This window comes from Plecotus auritus (genome assembly GCF_963455305.1).
Source record: "Plecotus auritus genome assembly, chromosome: 6".
NCBI classification, from domain to species: Eukaryota; Metazoa; Chordata; class Mammalia; order Chiroptera; family Vespertilionidae; genus Plecotus; species Plecotus auritus.
In genome coordinates, this window is record NC_137773.1 from 142,475,302 (window position 1) to 142,494,098 (window position 18,797).

At 44.1% G+C, this 18,797-nt stretch overlaps 2 protein-coding genes across 6 annotated transcripts in view; one reads left to right on the forward strand and one right to left on the reverse strand.

The window, feature by feature from the left end:
• SYN2 (synapsin II) overlaps positions 1-18,797 on the forward strand; it is a 180,255-nt gene that overhangs the window by 133,700 nt on the left and 27,758 nt on the right. For 2 of the 4 annotated variants that reach the window (XM_080674181.1, XM_080674179.1), the window contains exons 3-6: positions 1,621-1,712; positions 4,110-4,266; positions 9,021-9,122; positions 18,703-18,765. In XM_080674181.1, coding sequence (XP_080530307.1) covers positions 1,621-1,712; positions 4,110-4,266; positions 9,021-9,122; positions 18,703-18,765 — 414 coding nt within the window. The remainder of the gene's footprint in view (positions 1-1,620; positions 1,713-4,109; positions 4,267-9,020; positions 9,123-18,702; positions 18,766-18,797) is intronic. The other 2 variants (XM_080674178.1, XM_080674180.1) reach the window with 1 other exon arrangement.
• Positions 6,583-17,161, reverse strand: TIMP4 (TIMP metallopeptidase inhibitor 4). Of its 2 annotated transcripts, none has more exons than XM_080674182.1 (5): positions 16,725-17,161; positions 15,493-15,590; positions 14,942-15,056; positions 12,106-12,230; positions 6,583-11,444 (listed from the first exon to the last, which is right to left on the reverse strand). In XM_080674182.1, exons 1-5 carry the CDS (start codon positions 16,861-16,863, stop codon positions 11,247-11,249), a joined length of 675 nt encoding a protein of 224 aa, XP_080530308.1. In that variant the 5' UTR covers positions 16,864-17,161; the 3' UTR covers positions 6,583-11,246. The 2 variants fall into 2 exon arrangements, with proteins under 2 accessions (XP_080530308.1, XP_080530309.1); XM_080674183.1 differs by having other exon boundaries at positions 11,191-11,425; positions 16,725-16,961.

Here is an 18,797-nt window from a genome sequence, read left to right on the forward strand (position 1 = left end):
TCTGACTTTTTATAATGGTTCTGGTGTCCATAGAGAGGCAAATAGTGTAGCTCTTAGGTCCTTCATGTAGTGCAGGGTTCTCAGGCTGAGGAAAACCTTAGAGGAATGTCTTTCCAAAACACTGGCCACAGCTTCATGTTATTGGTGGCATGGTATTCCTGGGTAGGCACATGTTTGGCATTCAGGTGTGTGGCCTCCAGTGGTGACTACTCTGGGCTTAAGGCTATACTTCAGAGAGAACTTAGAAAAGAACACCTTCTTGTTTTAATGTAGTAAAGTCCTGAAAGGCTCATTTTTTATCTTTCTCTATTCTGTGCTTCATGATAAATAGAAATTAGATCCATTTGGGTAGAGAGGTGGGGGATATGCAATTTCAGTAATGCATGTATTTTCTATCTATATATATAAAAGCCTAATTGACCATCCAACCAGTAGCTATGATGCGCAATGACCACCAGGGGGCAGATGCTCAGCACACAGGCATGGAAACATGGAACAGACTGATGAATCTCAGAGGGAAGGGGAAAGGGGGGAGGGCGGAAAGAGATTAACCAAGGATCTTATATGCATACTAGAGGCCTGGTGCATGAATTTGTGCACTGATGTGGTCCCTCAGTCTAACCTGCAGGGATTGGGCCAAAACCAACAGTCTGACATCCCTTGAGGGGTCCCAGATTGCGAGAGGGTGCAACCAGGCCGAAGGACCCCACCAGTGCACGAATCCGTGCACCAGGCCTCTAGTGTAATAATAGAAGTTACTCATTATTCCTTACACTGTGTGCTGTGGTTTACAGAGTACTTTCTTATCTATTATTGCATTGCATTTAGTTCTTAAAATAAGTTGTTATATAGACAGGATTGATCAAAATTTTTCCTTTTTTTAAATCCTCACCCAAGGATATGTTTTCATTGATTTTTAGAGAGAGGGGATGGAAGAGAGATAAGAGAAGAGAGGAGAGAGAGAGAGAAGGGAAATATTGATCAGTTGCCTCCCATACACTGTAAAAGTGGGGATTGAACCCGCAACCTAGGTATGTGCCCTGACCAGGAATTGAACCTGCAGCCCTTCAGTGTACAGGATGATGCTCCAACCAACTGAGCCATCCAGCTAGGACAAATTTTTTTCCCATTTTACACATGGGAGAAACTTTGCTAGTTGGGAGTAGAGCAGAACTAAAACCCAGTTGCCTAATCTCAAACCTAGTGCTTTTATGTAGAACCTGATAAAGGGCATGTTCCCCCTGGTTCACAGTCCTGCTCTCAGAGAGGCAGCACAAAGGATGCTGGGCTGCGAGTCTGAAGACCTGAGTTTTGCTTCTTCACTGCCAAAAATAAGTTTTTTGTTTTGTTTTTGTCTAGTAAAGTTACTTAACTGTTCTTTATCTCTTCCTCCTGCCTCATAGAGTTGCTATGAGTTAAATGAGATCAGTTTGTGAAAGTGCTTTGAAAATTGTAAGTAAAATGTTTGGTGATGAGGATGTTATTGCTGCTGCTATGTGGGGGATTTGGCAAAGTTAGGACTGTGGACTTATTCCTCTACTGTTATTTTTATTTACTTTTACCATAGTAAAAAACACATAACCTGAAATTGCCTTTCTAATCCCTATTGTTATTTTCCAGGCAGAATTTTCAGAGCTCAACCTGGTGGCCCATGCAGATGGGACCTGTGCTGTGGATATGCAGGTACTTCGGAATGGCACAAAGGTTGTCCGGTAAGGTCCTTTCTCTCTTCGGGGTTACTGTCACTGTCTCCAGAATTACCATCTCTGGCTTGCAGAGGCAGTTTCAAAATCAAGTGTTGGAGTGGGATAATATTACTATGTATAGTGTGTAGAACTTAATGATGTGTGCTGTGCAGAGGTGGTACAAGAAGACAGGAAACCAGCTCCTGCCTCAGGGAGCCCTTAGTCCAATGGTAGAGAAAGCTTCATGGACTAAGAGCTTACTTAGAGGTTACTGGATTCCTGTTAGAGGGGTTCCAGGACTCCAGCCCCACTTCAACCAGTACAGCCATGTGCTTTTATCTCTGCATATATTTTCCCTGGAAATCAGGATTCTATTGCTTAAAAATAAAGTTTGAAAACCTCCGATCTAGTTCAGCCTCTTATTTTACATTGATTTGCTTAGATTGACTCAGTGAGTTGTTAGCAGAGCCCTGTGTTCTATGTGCATTCTCTTAACTCCTAGTCCTGTGATATTTTTATATTCCTCATCCCTGGGAACTCACAGCTCTACTAGGAGAACCTAGAGTCAGAAGGGACATTATGAGTGGAAGAAAAATTTCAGTTACAGAGCACTTACATGCCAGGTAGTGCGATGGGCACATAATACAACATTTCTGTGAGGGAGGTGATGAGAATGCCAGATTGGGAAAATGATTTCACAGTATTATTCTTACCAAGGGCTCAATGTGGCTTCAGGTTTTCAGATGTGTGAGTCTTGCTCCAGGAAGAGTCTTCACTTCACTCTTCGCTATGCCAATCTGCAATACCCTGACACTGAGGCCTCTAGTGTCCAATAGGAACTGGGTCAGTGACAGGACAGGCAAAACTCAGGTGTCTGAAACCTAACAACAGGAAATGTGAGTTTGTCCATCCTTAGTTCATTCATCCTGGAGACTAAGGAGGAGGACAGAAAAAGAGATGTCTGTCCATATCGGAGTGAGATTGGGGAGAGATAATGGGTTTCTCAAGCTGAGTCATAGGGACGTATGCACACAAGCAGGTAGTTACAGGTGCCGGGAGGGATCTGGCAAGAATAAGGCAGGCCTTTCCAGGTACCAGTATAGGAACTCAAGAGCTGGCCATAAATCTAGAGCTCACTTCCTATAACTGGGTTATAAGATTTGATCTTAGGTATACAGCTGAAGCCAGTTTCCCAGAATTGGGGCACTAGGAGGTCAGAGCAGCTCCAGCACGTGATGCTAAGTCTCCTGAGTGACGGAAGAGGGCTTCTTCCATCCTCACTTTAAAAGATTGATTTTTGCGCCTGGGTGGGGCTGTAGCTGTAGGGGGAGGTTGGATAGGTGCCTGGGCAGAGAACCAGGTAGATCATTGCATATGGTGTGAAATTGCTGAGTCCTAGAGCCCTGAGGGTGGATGCTGCCACAGAATTGAATTTCTGAGAAGATGAGGTTCCTCAGGAGTAAGGGCATGAACATAGGGGCCCTGGTCCTATAGAGCAGCTGTGGTTAAGAGCTTTGCTGGCTAGAGGTGAAATGCAGGGAGCCTTCCCATGCATGAGAACATTCTGTACTCTCAGTGTTTCCTGTAGCTGTTGCTCAACCTCCAGTTCTGCAAAAAAATATTTGTACCTCTCCCTAGTGTCTGCTTTGGAAGAATAACATTGGGAAGTCTGGCATCTAGTCTCAGGCAGCCTGGACCCTTGCTCTCCTGGGGGCTGATGAGGGCATTGCCTATTTTAAGGAGTAGCTTTATGAACTCAAATCAGGACAATATCTGCTGGGCCCCCCTTGGAACACCAATTCTGGAGCCACAAGGAGCTTCAACTTTTATACTACCCCATAGTGATAGGGAAAATTCTTGTTCACTTAAGGTGTGAGGATCTAAAAGTGTTTCTTCCTTCCTGAGGGCATCTGTACCTTATAAAAAGGCAGTGCTTAACCCAGAGGAATAAGGGAATTTTAGAAATGTGTTTCTCAGCCCTAGCCAGTTTGGCTCAGTATTTAAAGGGTTGGCCTGTGGACTGAAGGGTCATGGGTTCGAGTCCAGTCAAGGGCACATACCTTGGTTGCAGGTGTGGTCGCTGGCCCCGGTCGGGAGCATGCAGGAGGCAACCATTCGATGTGTCTCTCTCACATTGATGTTTCTCTCTCTGTGTGTCTCTCCCCCTCCTTTCCACTCTCTAAAAATAAATGGGAAAAAAATATCCTTGGGTGAAGATTAACAACAAAAGGAATATGTTTCCCTTTGAGATGTGCCATAATACCTCATTTTTAGTCCATAAAGAATAATAATAATAAAATAAGGGACATGGACCAGGTGGCCCCTAAGACTCCTTCTCTGTCTTGGGCTTTGGAAATGGGAGACAAGGTGATGTACCACCTGAGGTGCTGGTTAATGGCAAACTTGCCTCTACATTTTTACCAGGTCCTTCCGGCCAGATTTTGTGCTCATCCGGCAGCATGCATTTGGCATGGCGGAGAATGAGGACTTCCGCCACCTGATCATTGGCATGCAGTATGCAGGCCTCCCCAGCATCAACTCACTTGAATCCATTTACAACTTCTGTGACAAGCCATGGGTGGTAAGTGAGGTTCCCTTCCCTCTAGGTAAAAAGGTAGGACCCAGGTCCTATATCTCCCAGTCCCCCAGGAGGGACCACTGGTAAACAAGATGCAGTAGGTACCAGTTGAAAGGATGTGGAAGAGCTTCAGCTGGAACATGGGAAGGATAGACTCACAAGAAAACATTATCATCATGGGCTGGGGCACCTTAGCTGCATAGTGGACCTTTGGCCTTACAACAAAGTCACATCAAGATTCTGTGCAGAAGCCCTTACAAGTCTGTAAACTCTGCCCTCAGCCATAGAATACAATGATAAAAATAACTGCTTCTTGCCTTTGAATGGTCTAACCATTGGAAAGGTCTGAGGCCAGGGGAGGTTAAGGGGGTGGTCTGTCTCAGAAGGGTGTTAGTGACAGTCTTACCAAGTGTTTTAACAACCTCAAAATCAGATTTATCTATAAACATATGAATCAGACCCTTATATGAGATGTAAGTGCCCTTAGGGATAATCAAATCTCCGCCCTTCATGGTAGATATATGAAAATTAAAAAAGGAAAGTAAGGAGTGTAAAACCACTTACTATATGGTACCAACTTCTAAGATTTTCCTATTTTAATTTTATTTAATCCTCACAATAACCTTACAAGGAAGATATTATTATCATTATTATCACTTTTTATAAAGAAATGAGACCCAGAAAAGATTAAGTGACTTACCAAAGTTATAGAACCAGGATTTCTCTAGATTGCACTGCCACTCACATAAATTAAGTTAGCATGTGAGGAAGAAGCTGGTGTTCTCTTCCTTGGCCAGTCTGGAAATCTAGGAGGCAGAGGAAACTTCTGAGCAGAGAGAAAGTGAGTCTAGGAGGGAGAGTGGCTACTGGGATGCTCTGGCCTCCCCTCTGATACTGGGGCAACCCAGCTCCTATAACTCTGCTTCTCCAGGCTGGCCTTTTCAGAAGGAAATAGCTGCCCCTAATCACATCCTTTTCTTACTGTTTTTCAAAAATCAAATTTCAGTTTTCACACACTGGCTTGCCGAGAGTCAAGGCACTGGTGGCTGATTTTGAAGTTCCTGGACCCCAAGCTTCACCACTCAGGGAACTGGAGGGGATGTTTTAACCAAATAGATCCATTGCCTCTGCTCTTTTTCTTTTTTCACACCTGAACTCAATTTTCCTGTTCCTTTGGAAGCCAGCAAGATCTAACAGTATAAGAGGAAGAGCAATGAATGAGGAGGCAGAAGATCTGGGAGCTGTTGTTGTTGAGGAGGGAGGTTGGGTTCCCAACCTCCACTTGTTCAGCCTTTCCCTCTGTGTGGCCTGTGGCATCTGGAATCCTAATGTTATAGGAACAGGCTAAAAGAGTTGTGTGATTTGAGTGTGTTGCTATTTGCAGAAATGCACATATGAGGCCTTCACCAAACTTCTTTTCTGGGGTCTTCCCCTTTCTCCTTAGTCATGTGCCCTTCCTTACTGCACATATGCCCTAGTCCTTCCCCCATCCTTTCAATATCTATTAGAATTTGGCTCCCTCATAGTCACTCAGGGTGAGTCTGCTATTATCATCTTTTTTCTGGGTGATTTCACTAATCAGCCTTCTGACTAAATATCTATGCTATGGTTTTTTTGTTTTGTTGTGTTTTTGTCAACTAGCAATAATAGTACCTGCCACCAGTTTGCTAGCCTGGATTGTTACAGTCTCCTACTATTTGGGGTATTTTATAAAAGCTGGTTCCCTGCTTTATGTTTCAAAACTGTGCCAGAGGCCAGGGAGGGCAGAATCAGAGAGCCTGTGCCTAGGGCTTTGCCCCTCCAGGGATCTGGTATCTGGTGAGGGTTCACATTCTCACCCATTCACAATCCCAGCACATTGCTTTTGGCATTGCATGAGAACAGCAGGGCTTCCTGGCTAGACACCAAGTTCTCCCTTCATTTTTGCTAAGCAGCTGCCACACCAATGGCATTTTATATATTGTCCTCTGCCTGTTAATGGGAGTGGACAAATTTGTTGACTGTGAGGGCAGGGGTCCCTCTGAGATGTGGCTTTGGTTCATATTTTCTTAAATTTCTTTATTGTGGGTACCCTTGATGTGAGGCCTCAGTTGGTTGGAAAACACCCTACCTTACATCAATCACTGTGTTTCTGAGCATATCTGCTATCTCATAAATTGGTCAGGGCAGGCACACTTGGATTTTGGAAATAGAAGTGGACTTACCAATGACAGTAGCATTCCAGAGAAAGCAAGAACATCTTCATACCATATTGCTACAGATTTATCTGAAATTCCTGTCACGTTTTTAAAGTTTTTCAGAGACAGATGCACTAGGGTTGAATTAAGTGTTTTATTTCCAGGAGGGATGAGTGTAAATTATTAAATTCAGACTGATCTTGAAGTCCCATTTCTTCTAAGAAGTCTTTTCTGACTCATTGGATAAGTAGTTACAATGAACATTATATTCCTATTTGTTGCCAATATCACCCCCAGGTCCCAAATCCATTCTTTTGTCTATAGATAGAGGAAATAACCCTTATCGAATATTACATTTGTTTAATTGGTGACTGCGTGCTTGTGACTTAATCTAAGGTTCCAAGAATGCAGGGGTTAGATGCCAAGCCCAATATCTTGAGCAGACAGGGGATACTGGAGATAAGGTTGAGAAGGGTAGGGTGAGCTACCAGGGACCCAGTTAGTGCCTGGGAACTGGCTACCATTTTAATCTTGGCTGTCCCAGGACTCTGGGAGTGCGCCGTGGGCCTTTCTGGCATCAGTGTGGTGCCTGTGTAACTCTCCCACATGTTGGGAAGATAGGGACCCACATGCCTTTGTGCTTTGCCAGGGCGTGGGCTGCAGCAGGACAGAGGTTGTTAAGCAGAGCTGGCTGGGGATGCTGAAGAGCCTTGGGAGCTCAGGGAGAGCAGGAGTCTAGCCAGATTGAGACTTAAAGATCAGATCAGGTGGTGGAGAGAATCAGAGAGGGCAGGAAAGGTATGAAGCGTTGGTCTTGATAGTCAAAGCAAGTTGAAGAACGATAGAATGGTGAGAACAGCAGGGTGCAATGAAGAATGCAGTGGGAAAGAAGAGATCTGGCAGCCTCAATTCCAGGCATGATCTAGGAGCTGAGGCTTTCCTTCGCTTCTCTAGGCTCAGTCTCCTCACTTGTAAAATGAGATGTTTGGTCCAGAGCTCTTCTAAAGTCTTTTTCCGTAATAACATTTTAGGGGCTTGTGCATCTATGACTCATGCTTTTAGTCCTAGTGGATGTTTAGAGATCTGGAGTCACCAACCAATCACTAGGGAAGTGATTTAGAAATTTCAACATTTTCCAGCATATCAAAAACAATAACAAAATTCTCTTTTCCCACAAAAGGACCACAAGGAGATGATCACTTAAACTGCAGTTTGATGATGGAGTTTAGGAGGAAATATAATAAAAGATGTTATTTGTGGTAAAAAGTTTGAGGAACAGTTCAAGTTCATTTCTCTCATTTTGTATATCAAGAAAATGAGGCCAGGAGAGGAGAAATCATTTGCCAAAGGACACCTAGCAAGTTAGAGGCAGAACAAGAATCAGAAGACTCCAGTTTTCTAATAACCCAGTTCTGAGCTTTTATTACTCCAGCCCCTTTCCCCCCAGGCTCTTGTGCCAACATCCCTTATAGAGAACAGGATCTAAGCTTTGGAAAAATGTTCTAGCTTTCCTTTCTCTGATAAATAGAAGGCAGGTTTGATCTGGCAACTTTTCCTTCTAGCAGTTCCAGAAATTGGGGCTTAGACTGTGAAGTAACCCAGTAGCACTAGAGGAAGGATGCTGAATTATCCTTACTGCTAGTGTACTGGGCATAGGTGTGTGGGGTGTGTGTGAAAGGATTGAGTAGGGAAGAAACGTGTGTTTCCTGTAGAAAGAGCATGGTTTCTGCAGAGCCAGAAAGGCAGCTACTTGGAGGAATATAGAAAGAGTTATGAATTGGGAATAAGGGACCTGACTATGAATCTGGCTCAACCCTGTGACCTTGGGGAAGTGATTTGACTGGGCCTCAGTTTCTTCACTTATAAAATTGTGGGGGAGGGGAGCAGAGAGTGCTAGATATTTGCCAAAGGCCTTTCAACCCTGACACTGTAAGTATGCATACTTCACCTTTTCCTCCTGGAGGTGTTCTGGTTTCTCATAGGTGAAGGGGCTAGCTGAGTTCTTAGATGAGTAGTAAGTCCCACAAAGACTGAGTCTGTCTATCCTATATAGCAGGACCATCAAAATCTTCTGCTCAAACTCTGATTACTTCATACTGCCTATAGGGAAAAGATACTGTTTCTTTGCCTGGCATTTAAACTTCCAGGACTTGGCCCATGTTACCTATCCAGCTTCATCAATTGCCATTTCTAGAGATGCAGGTGCTTAGAATTAGAGAACCAAATTTCAATCTCAGCTTTACCTCTTTGCAGCTGTGACTTTAGGCAACTTTCGTACCCTCTCTAAGTGTTAATGTGTAAAATGAAGATGATAAAGTATCCAGTTCCTCACTTTAATATGAGGGTTCAATGAAATATCATTAAAATTGAGTCGGTACTGAATAAATATTAACTCACTCTCTCATTTACACAGTTAAAGAATATGTTCCTTGAGAATAGGAATTGTACACCTCTTTTATATCCTCAGAGCACAAATTCCTCAACAGAGCAAATGCTCAATAAATATTTTTTGATAGATTGCTGTTTTGTCTGTTCTATAAGTTGTCTAGATAAGCTGAAACATTTGTTTCTCTTTTACAGTTTGCCCAGTTGGTGGCCATCTACAAGACATTGGGAGGAGAAAAGTTCCCACTAATTGAGCAGACATACTACCCCAACCACAAAGAGATGGTAGGTGATCAGGTGGGGACTTTAGTCTCTATTTCCACTCTGAACTTATTCACATTATAACTGTGGGGCTCTGAAGAGGGTTTTAGTATCTTAACCCCAGTTGTGGATGAATTGCAGACCTGCTTTGCGAGGCTAGAGTGACTGTATTTTAGCTTATAGTCCCTTGTCTCCAAAATCTGGAGACAGAATAGGGAAGAGCAGAAACAAGGCATTTTATCAAGCTGAGAAAATAACAAACTTATGGATCAGTAATCAAAAGATCCCACTCTTTGGATTCTAGCCCTGGCCCTCCCACATGTCATTGGACTAGTTAAATTTCTTTTCCAACTGGAAAGTCAAATGGAAATAATTATTCCTAACCAGGATCTCGAATTTGGTACAAAATTTAAGTAATAGCCTTCTGGGAAAGTGTGAAGCATCCCTCAGATGTCAGGTGCTATTCCTGCTATTATTACCAAGGCCTTTCATTCCCTTGGCTTTGTTAAGATTGTGAGAAGACTGGGTTAACATAATGCCTTCTCTGAAGCCATCCTAGTATATCAGAAGGGGCAGAGGGATGGCATGGTTGGTTGGTTTTTCCTCCATGGAGATCTGGAGCTCACTCCCTTTTCTTCCCCTGTCTCCACACCCTCTGCCGCAGGCCTGCATGGTCAGTTGGTGATCATGCTTAACTCACCAATGGAGACTCTCTGCCATAGCATTCCAATTGTACTCTGGGACAGAGATTATGTTTGTTACCCTCTCACTCCCTTCTCAAAAAGGAACTACATTTGTACCATTTCTGTGAATCAAGAGCCTTCTTCTGGCATATTGTGCATGGCCTTGTTTCTTATCAAACAACATATAGAAAACAAATAACAACAACCGTGGGCCTTGAATAGAACTAACTCCTTCATCTTTATGAGAGCTTCCCAGGGAGAGGCTCTGGAACTTTAAGCTCTTGTCCTTAATAAATCCTTGAGACCAACATCAGGGCCTAAAGGATCTATCTATGCTAGGAGTTCTCAGGGAGTCCAGGACACAGTGGTAAGGGGACTGAGTTGAAGGAAGGATGGGGACCAAAGCTGGATTTTTCTTGCTGTAATATTTAGCAGGGCTAACCACAAAAAAATATTTTTAAAAAATTGCAAAGTATATTGTCTATTTACCATCCTTTCCCCACAAGGGCCCTTGTGTTATTTCTCTCTTGTTCTCTATCCTGAAATTTGCCCTCCAAAGAAGACCTCCTAAGATCTCTCTGAGATGTCAAAATCTAAAGGAGAATTTCAACTCTAGGCTTTTTTGGCTTAAAAAAAAAGTTTTGAAGTAGGAATTAAGACATTAGTAATCTAGAAGAGAAGGACTTTCTAAAAGAAACATAAAAGAAGACTTATGGACATCAGGTGAAGAAGGTATTAATGATAGTTAACCTGCAGAGATAATACCTAAGTCTATTCTTATCCAAAGAGGTGTGCTAGGGAGCCAGACCCTCTGCCAGGAATTGGATAGAGGAGATTACAGCGTATAGTGGGAGGTTAGGCCATTGTAGGTCTCATATTGAGTGATTCTGTGCCCCTGCAAGTCACTTCCCCAAACAAATGAAAGTGTAAGAGAGGATCAGGATGAGCTGAGATTGGAGTAGAGGATACACAGCCATACTATGTTGCTCTTTTTGTTCTTCCAAATCAGCCTGTTTATGATACTGTCAACCTGTCTTCTGGTATTGTACATCAGATAGGTACACTATCTCATATGTATAGCATCACCATTTCTTCACTATTGGATCAATTAAGGTAAGAGAAAACACATTTTCCTAGAGAGAAAAGGGAATAGTTCTGGCCAGAACTATTTTGATTCTAAGCCAGAATCAAAATTTTCAGTAACAGGTATTGGCTAGAATAAAAGGGTTTGGGAAGCAGGAGAGAAGAGTTCAGGGCAGGATACTTTCCCTAGCCTTTGACATGTTCTGGGCTGGGGTTTCAGACACAAGCTGTAACATACCCTAGCCCTGCTCTAACAACTAGCCAGACTGTCCAGTTGGTACTTCCCATTCGCTGGCAGCAATGAGGCAAGTGGTGATAGCCAGAACTCTGTAGTGAGGGAGAACTGGCTTGGTCTTCAGAACTCCTGAAGGAATGTGATGGTCATTGTTCCCTACTAGGGCTGGATGATGTCAACAAACTCCTTCCTGAGGGGCAGGCGTCCCTGGTACCAGCTGCAGGTGCCATCAACATGCTTCATGCAGACATAATGCTGGGCCTGGTACCCATAGAGTTTTCGTTCCAACAGCCAATCTGTCCAGAGGCACTCGTTGGGGGCTGAGATGGTACAGGGCACTGTATAGCAGGTGGTGATCTGGAGTCATAACAACACGACATCAAAGTGAGTAGGGTGTCATTTTTCTATAATTTTTTCTCAGACTCATATACATCCTTATAGCCTAGCTCAAATGCCCCTGCCTTATGAAGCCCTTCCTAGTCTCCAAAATTCCCCAAGTTTTCCTTCCCCTGTGTTTCCTACATACAGTTTTGCCTCTCTAATGGCATTTCTGGAGTCAGACAAACCTGAGGGTCCTTACTGTACCACTTACCTTGAGCAAATTACTTTACTTTCTAGAGCATTAATTTCTTTACTTTAAAATGGAAATCTTAATTATTTATATACTTGTTATAAAGACTACATTAAAATATTTAAAATAAATTGACCGTTAGAGGGCCTGGCAAAGAGTAGTTTCTGTTAAAATGGTAGCTATACTATTTCAGTTTGCCTTATATGACACCACCTTCCTTGCAAAAATGTTAAGTACATTGCAGTCAGGGACTATGGATCATCTTGCTTTCCCATCTCCAACTTTATACAGTACCTGATCCATGTCAGATCTCAAGTATACTATAGTAAGTGAATAAACACATCCATGGAAGAAGAAGTACCATCAGTAGGTGCCATTAAAGGTGAGGCTGAAAGGCTCAGTACCCTTCCCCCCCCACAAAAGACCTTGGAAATGGAATTCTCTTACTTGGCAGCCACAGTTCATATGGTAGTGGTGATTCAGACTTTCTCTTTGCAAAAAGGATAGATTTTCCCATGGTTCAATGTAGTTGCACAGATGGATGAAGACTTTTCCATCATTGAGGACCTGACCTACAAAGGAAGAGAGAGGAGAACCTAGCATGAGGAATATGTTTGTGAAACTCCAGAAGCCTGGATACTTGAAGAACCCAGAATTGCAGCCTCTTTAGTGTGTGTGTGTGTGTGTGTGTGTGTGTGTGTGTGTGTGTTTTATTTGTGTTGTTTTTTTGGTGGCAGTGGTGACATAAGGCTCAATTAAGGGACCAAAAAAACCTCTATAATCTTTATATCAGAGATTATGTTTGTACAAAGGAGAGTTGTGGGATAAAGGCCTTTCTTTTCCTTTAATGTGATGCAGAGAAAACATGGGCTATAAAGTGAGATTCTTGATGAAACCCCTTTCTTTTCTGTCATTTACTAGATGTGTGACCTTAAGAAAGTCATGTAACTTCTCAACTGGAAGATAAGAATAATAAGGTTATTGTCAGGATTAAATGAGAGAATATTTGGTAAAGCTTCCAGCACAGTAGTAGGCCCATAGAAGATGCTCAATAACTAACAGGGCCCTTCCCCTTTCCAACCTTTCCCAATATCTACATAGGCCAGTCTTCTGCTCCATTGATACCTAAATTGGTAAGTCTTTCTCATTCTCCATGGGAAAGTGCCCCTTCTTTACTTATCAAACTGTTTCCTATCTTCCAAAGACCGTTTTCAGTACCACCTCATCATCAAAGCCATCCCTGACCATGCTAGCTCACATCTCTTAGAACTTTAGTCACTCATTTACTTACTGAGCAACTATTAGACCTGGTACCATGAATGCAGAAATAAATATGGTAGGATCTTTGATCTCAAGGAGCTTAAAAACAAGTAGGTTAGACAGATAAGTAGGCAAAAATTACACTGTTATGTTTATATAAAAGATGCAGTATAAGAACAAAGGAAATCACAATTATCTCTGTCTGTGGAAGGGGCAGGGGGCAAGGAAGCTGTCTAAGAGGAGATGATGCTCCTGATGGGCTTTGAAAGGATGGTTAGGAGTTTACCTGCCAGTCAGGTTGGGGGAAAGACTTCTGGACATTGGGACTTCCTGTACAAAGGTGGAGGGGCACAGCCCAGCCGAATACCTTCTATAACTGCAAGTAGTTTAGTTCAGCTCTGGGGAAAATGAGGGGCTGGAAACTGTCAGTGATAAGTGGCAGGAGACAAAACTGGAGAGGTCAGCAGTGTTATGGTCACAAAGGACTTTCATCATTAGGCAAAAGAGTTTGTGACTTCTCTTGAAGAGCATGGGCATCACTGATGACTTTTCACTAGACCTGTGTTTTGTCATTTATTTTCATCCTTGGTGTTAGACTTGACTTCCTTGAGGGCAGAGAGCACGCCTCCTGCTTTGACTGATGCACCAGTAGTGGGCTAAGCACACAGAAGGTAGATGCTTAGGAAGGAAGGAAGTGGCCTCATCTGCTAGTCCTGGGATGTGGAGGGCTTAGTGGCATGCTCTGCCTCTTCCATCCAGAGGCTCCCAGATCAGCACAATCCACATTCTTAGAGCTGGGGAGCCCCTACCAGTGTGTCTTTCAATGCTTATGAGTTCTCAGTCTCCACTCTCCTGTCCAAGGCCTGGCAGTAAGTAGGTGGTCATTCATTGCTGAGTGGATGGACAGATAGTGGAATTTCTCCTTATCTGCTGTGTTTTTCTTTTTCTTACCTTTCTAAGCATTTTTCATCCTTCAGGGCTAATTTAGGTCTCACTTACACAATGAAGCTTCCCTAACTGTTTATAACCACATAAATACCTTCTTCCTGAACTACAAAATACTATATAGTATTGCTTTCACTCATTTATGGAGTCATAGTTTTATGTGGTTCTTTAACTGTTCTGTCCCAACCAATTCAGCATGGAGTTTACCTGCCAGACAAGTTGGGGGAAAGACTTCTGGACATTGGGACTATCCTGTGCAAAGGTGGAGGGGCACAGTCCAGCCAAATACCTTCTATAACTGCAAGTAGTTATATTTGGACCCAAGTTCGTGGAGACAGAACCATGTTAGACTCAAGGCTTCTGTTAGGGTTTGTGCTTTACTATACTCCAGAATAGGGCTTGGGGTGTGAGTTAGCCACACAGGCTTACTATGAGTCAGGAGTATGATCCAATGTGGCTGTCTAAAGCTAATTCCATCAGAGGCTACAGTAACTATAATGTGTGTGTTGGGGGGAGGGGGATCGCACACACAATTTTCCTTTACTATGTGAAATTAAGACCTTTCCTGTAGTGTTGTGTCCAGTTCATTGTCCTGTGCTAGGAAAGGGACAGGGACAATATCCCATTGGAGATGATTGCCAGCAGACCTGAAGTTAGAGTGCTTGCATCTATTGTCCTCAGGCCTCTGAGGGATCATCATAGACATCATAGAGTAGAGGGCAGAGCTGAATTCACAAAGAGCAGTTTCAGAGGGGCAGACTTGGGCTCAAGATAGCAAAAATCTTATGCTAATTAAAACTATTTGAAAACGGAACCAGCTACCCTAGGCTGGGAGAGCAACTTGTTCCTAAATTAGTGAAGCAGTGGCCAAGGTCACTGTAATGAGGATTCTTGCATTGAAAGGGAGGTAACCAAGGCCCCTCCTGACTCAGAGGTTGCCTCTTAGTAACACAGCTCTGTTTTATGCCCAAGAATGTGTCACCTGCTCAGCTTGCTGCCCAAGGGCAGCCCTGGCTCCTCCTTGGTTGCCTTCCTTAGGACTGAGACTATTGGGGCCACTTGCTGCTCCTTAACTTACCAGTCAAGAGATACTGCTTCTGGCTGTTTGCTTCTAGTTTCACACCACAGAGGGAGGAATCAAAAGGTGTATAGATATACTGAATATCCTTGACTTTCTCAAACCCTTTAAACATCTGAAAGACAGTTACAAAAAAAAAAGAAGTATTAGGTCAGTGAGTGAACTTTATATTTTAACAGGGAAAATTTCTCATTTCTCAATCTAAAGAAATTAAGCAAATGTCTAGTTCAGGATTTGATGCACACAGATGGCCTAACTGGGTCATTTCTCTCTTTTAAAAACCTTGGTTTATTCCAGTGAGAGGGGAGGTACCTCCAGCAGCCCCATGCACAGGCAGCTATAGGACTAGAAGGACATTGAGGGTCTGTCCTGCATTTTCATTCAGATTCTGTGGGCCCTATTCCCAAAATGTCATCCACTTCCATGTTAGCATCAACACCCAGGATCACTGAGCCAGGTTGCCTGAGCTATAAGCACCTCCCTTCCCAAAACACAAACCCTAACCCTCCCAAAAGCCCAGAAGGTAAAAGCACTGTCCTGTCCCCATGTACCTTTATCTGTTTGATTTCATACCGGATCATTTTTTGAGTGTCAGCCGGATCTGCACTGGCAGGAATTACCTTCTCACTGGAGATCTTGGCCCGGATCACTGTACAGGAAGCAAAAGAGGGAACCTTCAGCAACCTGTGGGGGTAATTTGGGTTCTGGATGACCTGGGGTCCCCGGAGAATTTTGTAGGAGAATTCTGGATTGTGAGGAGGAGGATATGAGAGAGCAGGAACCTGGAAACTCCTGTGCAGTCAGGCCTATTAGGTCCTACAATCTCTACACTTTACTTGCTAGTTTTGAGTCTAGCTCATAAACCAGGGACTAGGGGTGGGCATCAGGATAGAGGAGGGAGAAGGAGCCCATTGAGGGTAGGTCAGTGTGGTCATCTATTGATGTAGCCCAAGGCCCGAAACAGAGCCTGCACAGAGTTTTGGTTTTTTGAGCCCAAATGTTTATTGAATTAATAAATGATCTGACCCTGCACAGAGGTAGTTCATATTTTGCCATTTGGTTATTAATAATAAACTGTTTATGAAGTTCTTCCTCTGTGCCTGGCCTAACACTAGGTACCAGGTCATAGATGTAATTAAGTTCTGCAAGAGTTCTATCTTGCAGAACTCTTGGTCTAGTGGAGAACACATTTGCAAACAACAGCACAGCATAGTAGGAGCACAAAAATGTTAAAAATGACGTAGTAGCACCAAGGAGTCAGGAAGCCTTCAGAGAAAAGGAGATACCTGTGTTAGACTTTGAAGAATGAATAGGAGTTTGCCAGGAATTTAAGGATGGGAAAGGGCATTCCAGGCAGAGGGAAGAGAAAGGGTAAAAGATGTGTATTGGTGTGAGTGTATGATGGCTCAGTTATAGGCTTGGACACAGGGAGGTTTATAACGAAAGCCCAACCTCCTGGCGCTGGCTTCCCCCTCCCCCATCCAGTAGTTCAGAGTAATCACAGGATAGTTCCAGTGACTTGTTCAGTGACAGTACGCAGGGGTGAGGGGGCCGCTATGGAGGCCCCTTACACAGTCTTAATTTCCTTACAAGTCAGCCAAGCTCTGCCCTTGCAAGGTTGCTATGGTGCCGGCCTTGCCCTACCCATCAACCCCAACCGGAGGCAGCTGGTGCAGGATTTGAGCTCCTCCCATTCCCTCCAGACTACAGGTCTACAGCAATGCCCCGTACTAATCACACACAACCACCCCCAGCTGTGTACCTCCCAGGCCTCCGGACTCACCAAGCGCGGAGTGGCAGACATGCTGCTGGGGGTGCGAGGGGGCGCAGCTGCACGCCTCGACCAGCCCTGGCGGCCGCAGCAATGCCAGCAGCCGCAGCAACAGCGCCCAGCTCGACATGGTCTGGAGGCTCCGGGGCATGACACTGCAGAGCCCCAACTAAGCCTATGGGGTCTGTCGGATCAAACAGACTCTCCAGGGCACTTTCAGAACGCCTCGCGCCCCTCGCCCCTCGCCCTAGGCTTTATGAGGTGGACCTAGGGCCAATCCCGCCCTGTGGGCTCCGCCCGCCTTTGGCTGTAAGCCACCCGCAGCTACAGGACCCACGGCCCTCCTGACTGGCAGCCTCAATAAGATGAAGAGGGAAGCCAGGAGAAGCCCTTAGCTTCCATTTCAGTGCCTGAGCAAATAAGCCTCCCAGAAGTGGAGGGAAGGCACTGGGAGAGGGGATGGTGTCATGGCAAAAAGAAAGCGCAACAAAGACAAATGCAAGAGGCAGAAAGACCAAGGAACTGTGATTCAGGCAGAAAGAACAAGAGTGAGGAGAGGCACAAACAGTGAGACAGGCAGAGTCATCGAGAGGCAGACAGAATTACAACAGGCAAAAGAGACAGTGACAGAGAAGGACGAACCCCTTGCTGAGCTGCACACTGGGAATGAGACAAGCTACTCAGGGCTTCTTTCAGCTGCAGGAAGTGTTTTCAATGCCCTATTTAGGAGCTCCAAAGCAACAGTAAACAGTAATGGAATAAGACAGAGAAAGTTGGGGTGTGTGTGTGTGTGTGTGTCTTGGCTCTGTCAGCTGGGGGGTGGGGAGAGATGTCAGAGAAAGCAGCCAGTGCTTTAGAAACCCTTTCCCATACCCAGAGCTTCAGACTGCAGATGGCTGAGGACAGTGCTTTTGGTGTGGGCTCAAAGCACAGAGTATCTCATTACCTAGCATAAACCTGGGACCTCAAGCCTCTTCAGATAGTAGCCTACTGATTCCTATCTCATGTTGCTACTCACTGAAGAGACCATGTCTTATACAAGGTGGGGGCAAAGGTAGGTTTGGAGAATAGTTCTTTTAAGTTTTTATTACTCCTCTGTTAAAATACAACTACCTCAAAGTAGAATTTACCCTCATAAGAATCTCTTTCAAATTACAAACATGTTGACTTTTTATGTCAGCTCTTTTCCAAACCCCAAGCTGGGCAGACAGAACATACTAAGCTGTTTGTTGGTTGAGCTTGGGGTGTTGGTGAGCAATGAAGAGACTGTGAAAGGTGGAGAAAAGACAGGTTCAGTACAGGAAAGCTAGATGTTTGAGGGGGAGGGGAGGATACTAAGAGGGACATGACCAAAGGGACGTTAAGATTCCAAAGATATATTCCTTTTGTAATTATGGTTTACTAGGGTACAATTTACATACAGTAAAATTCACCCTTTCAAAGGTGCATTTTTTTCACCCTAGCTGGTTTTGCTCAGTGGATAGAGCATCATCCTGCGGACTGAAGAGTCATGGGTTCGATTCCGGTCAAGGGCACATGCTGGGGTTGCGGGCTCCATCCCCAGTAGGGGACGTGCAGGAAGCAGCCGATCAATGATTCCTTGTCATAATTGATGTTTCTGTCTCTCTCTCCCTCTCCCTTTCTCTCTGAAATCAATAAAAAATATGTTTTTAAAAAGATTCATTTTTTTCAAATTCTCCAGTCCTGCTCTGTGTTTGTCTAATGCAGAGAAGACTGAAGCAATTAGTTTTAAAGATGTAGAGTACCAAGTAGGAGAACAGAGTTCTTGTAGATCTGCCATTAACATGCTATGACCTTAAGCAAGTCACTGTCACTCTATGGGCCTCGGTTTTTGTATTTGTAAAGCACATAGGTTGGACTAGTTTTTTAAAGGGCTCTTCCAAGGGTGTCCCCAAGAAAAATATTTGTAACATTCCACAGAAAAACAGGCACACTCTGACCAATTCATTCTTTTCTCCTCTGTTTTCAGCTGACATTGCCCACCTTCCCTGTGGTGGTGAAGATTGGTCATGCTCACTCGGGCATGGGCAAGGTAAGGCTGGGGCCTGCTGTGCTTTGGAATTG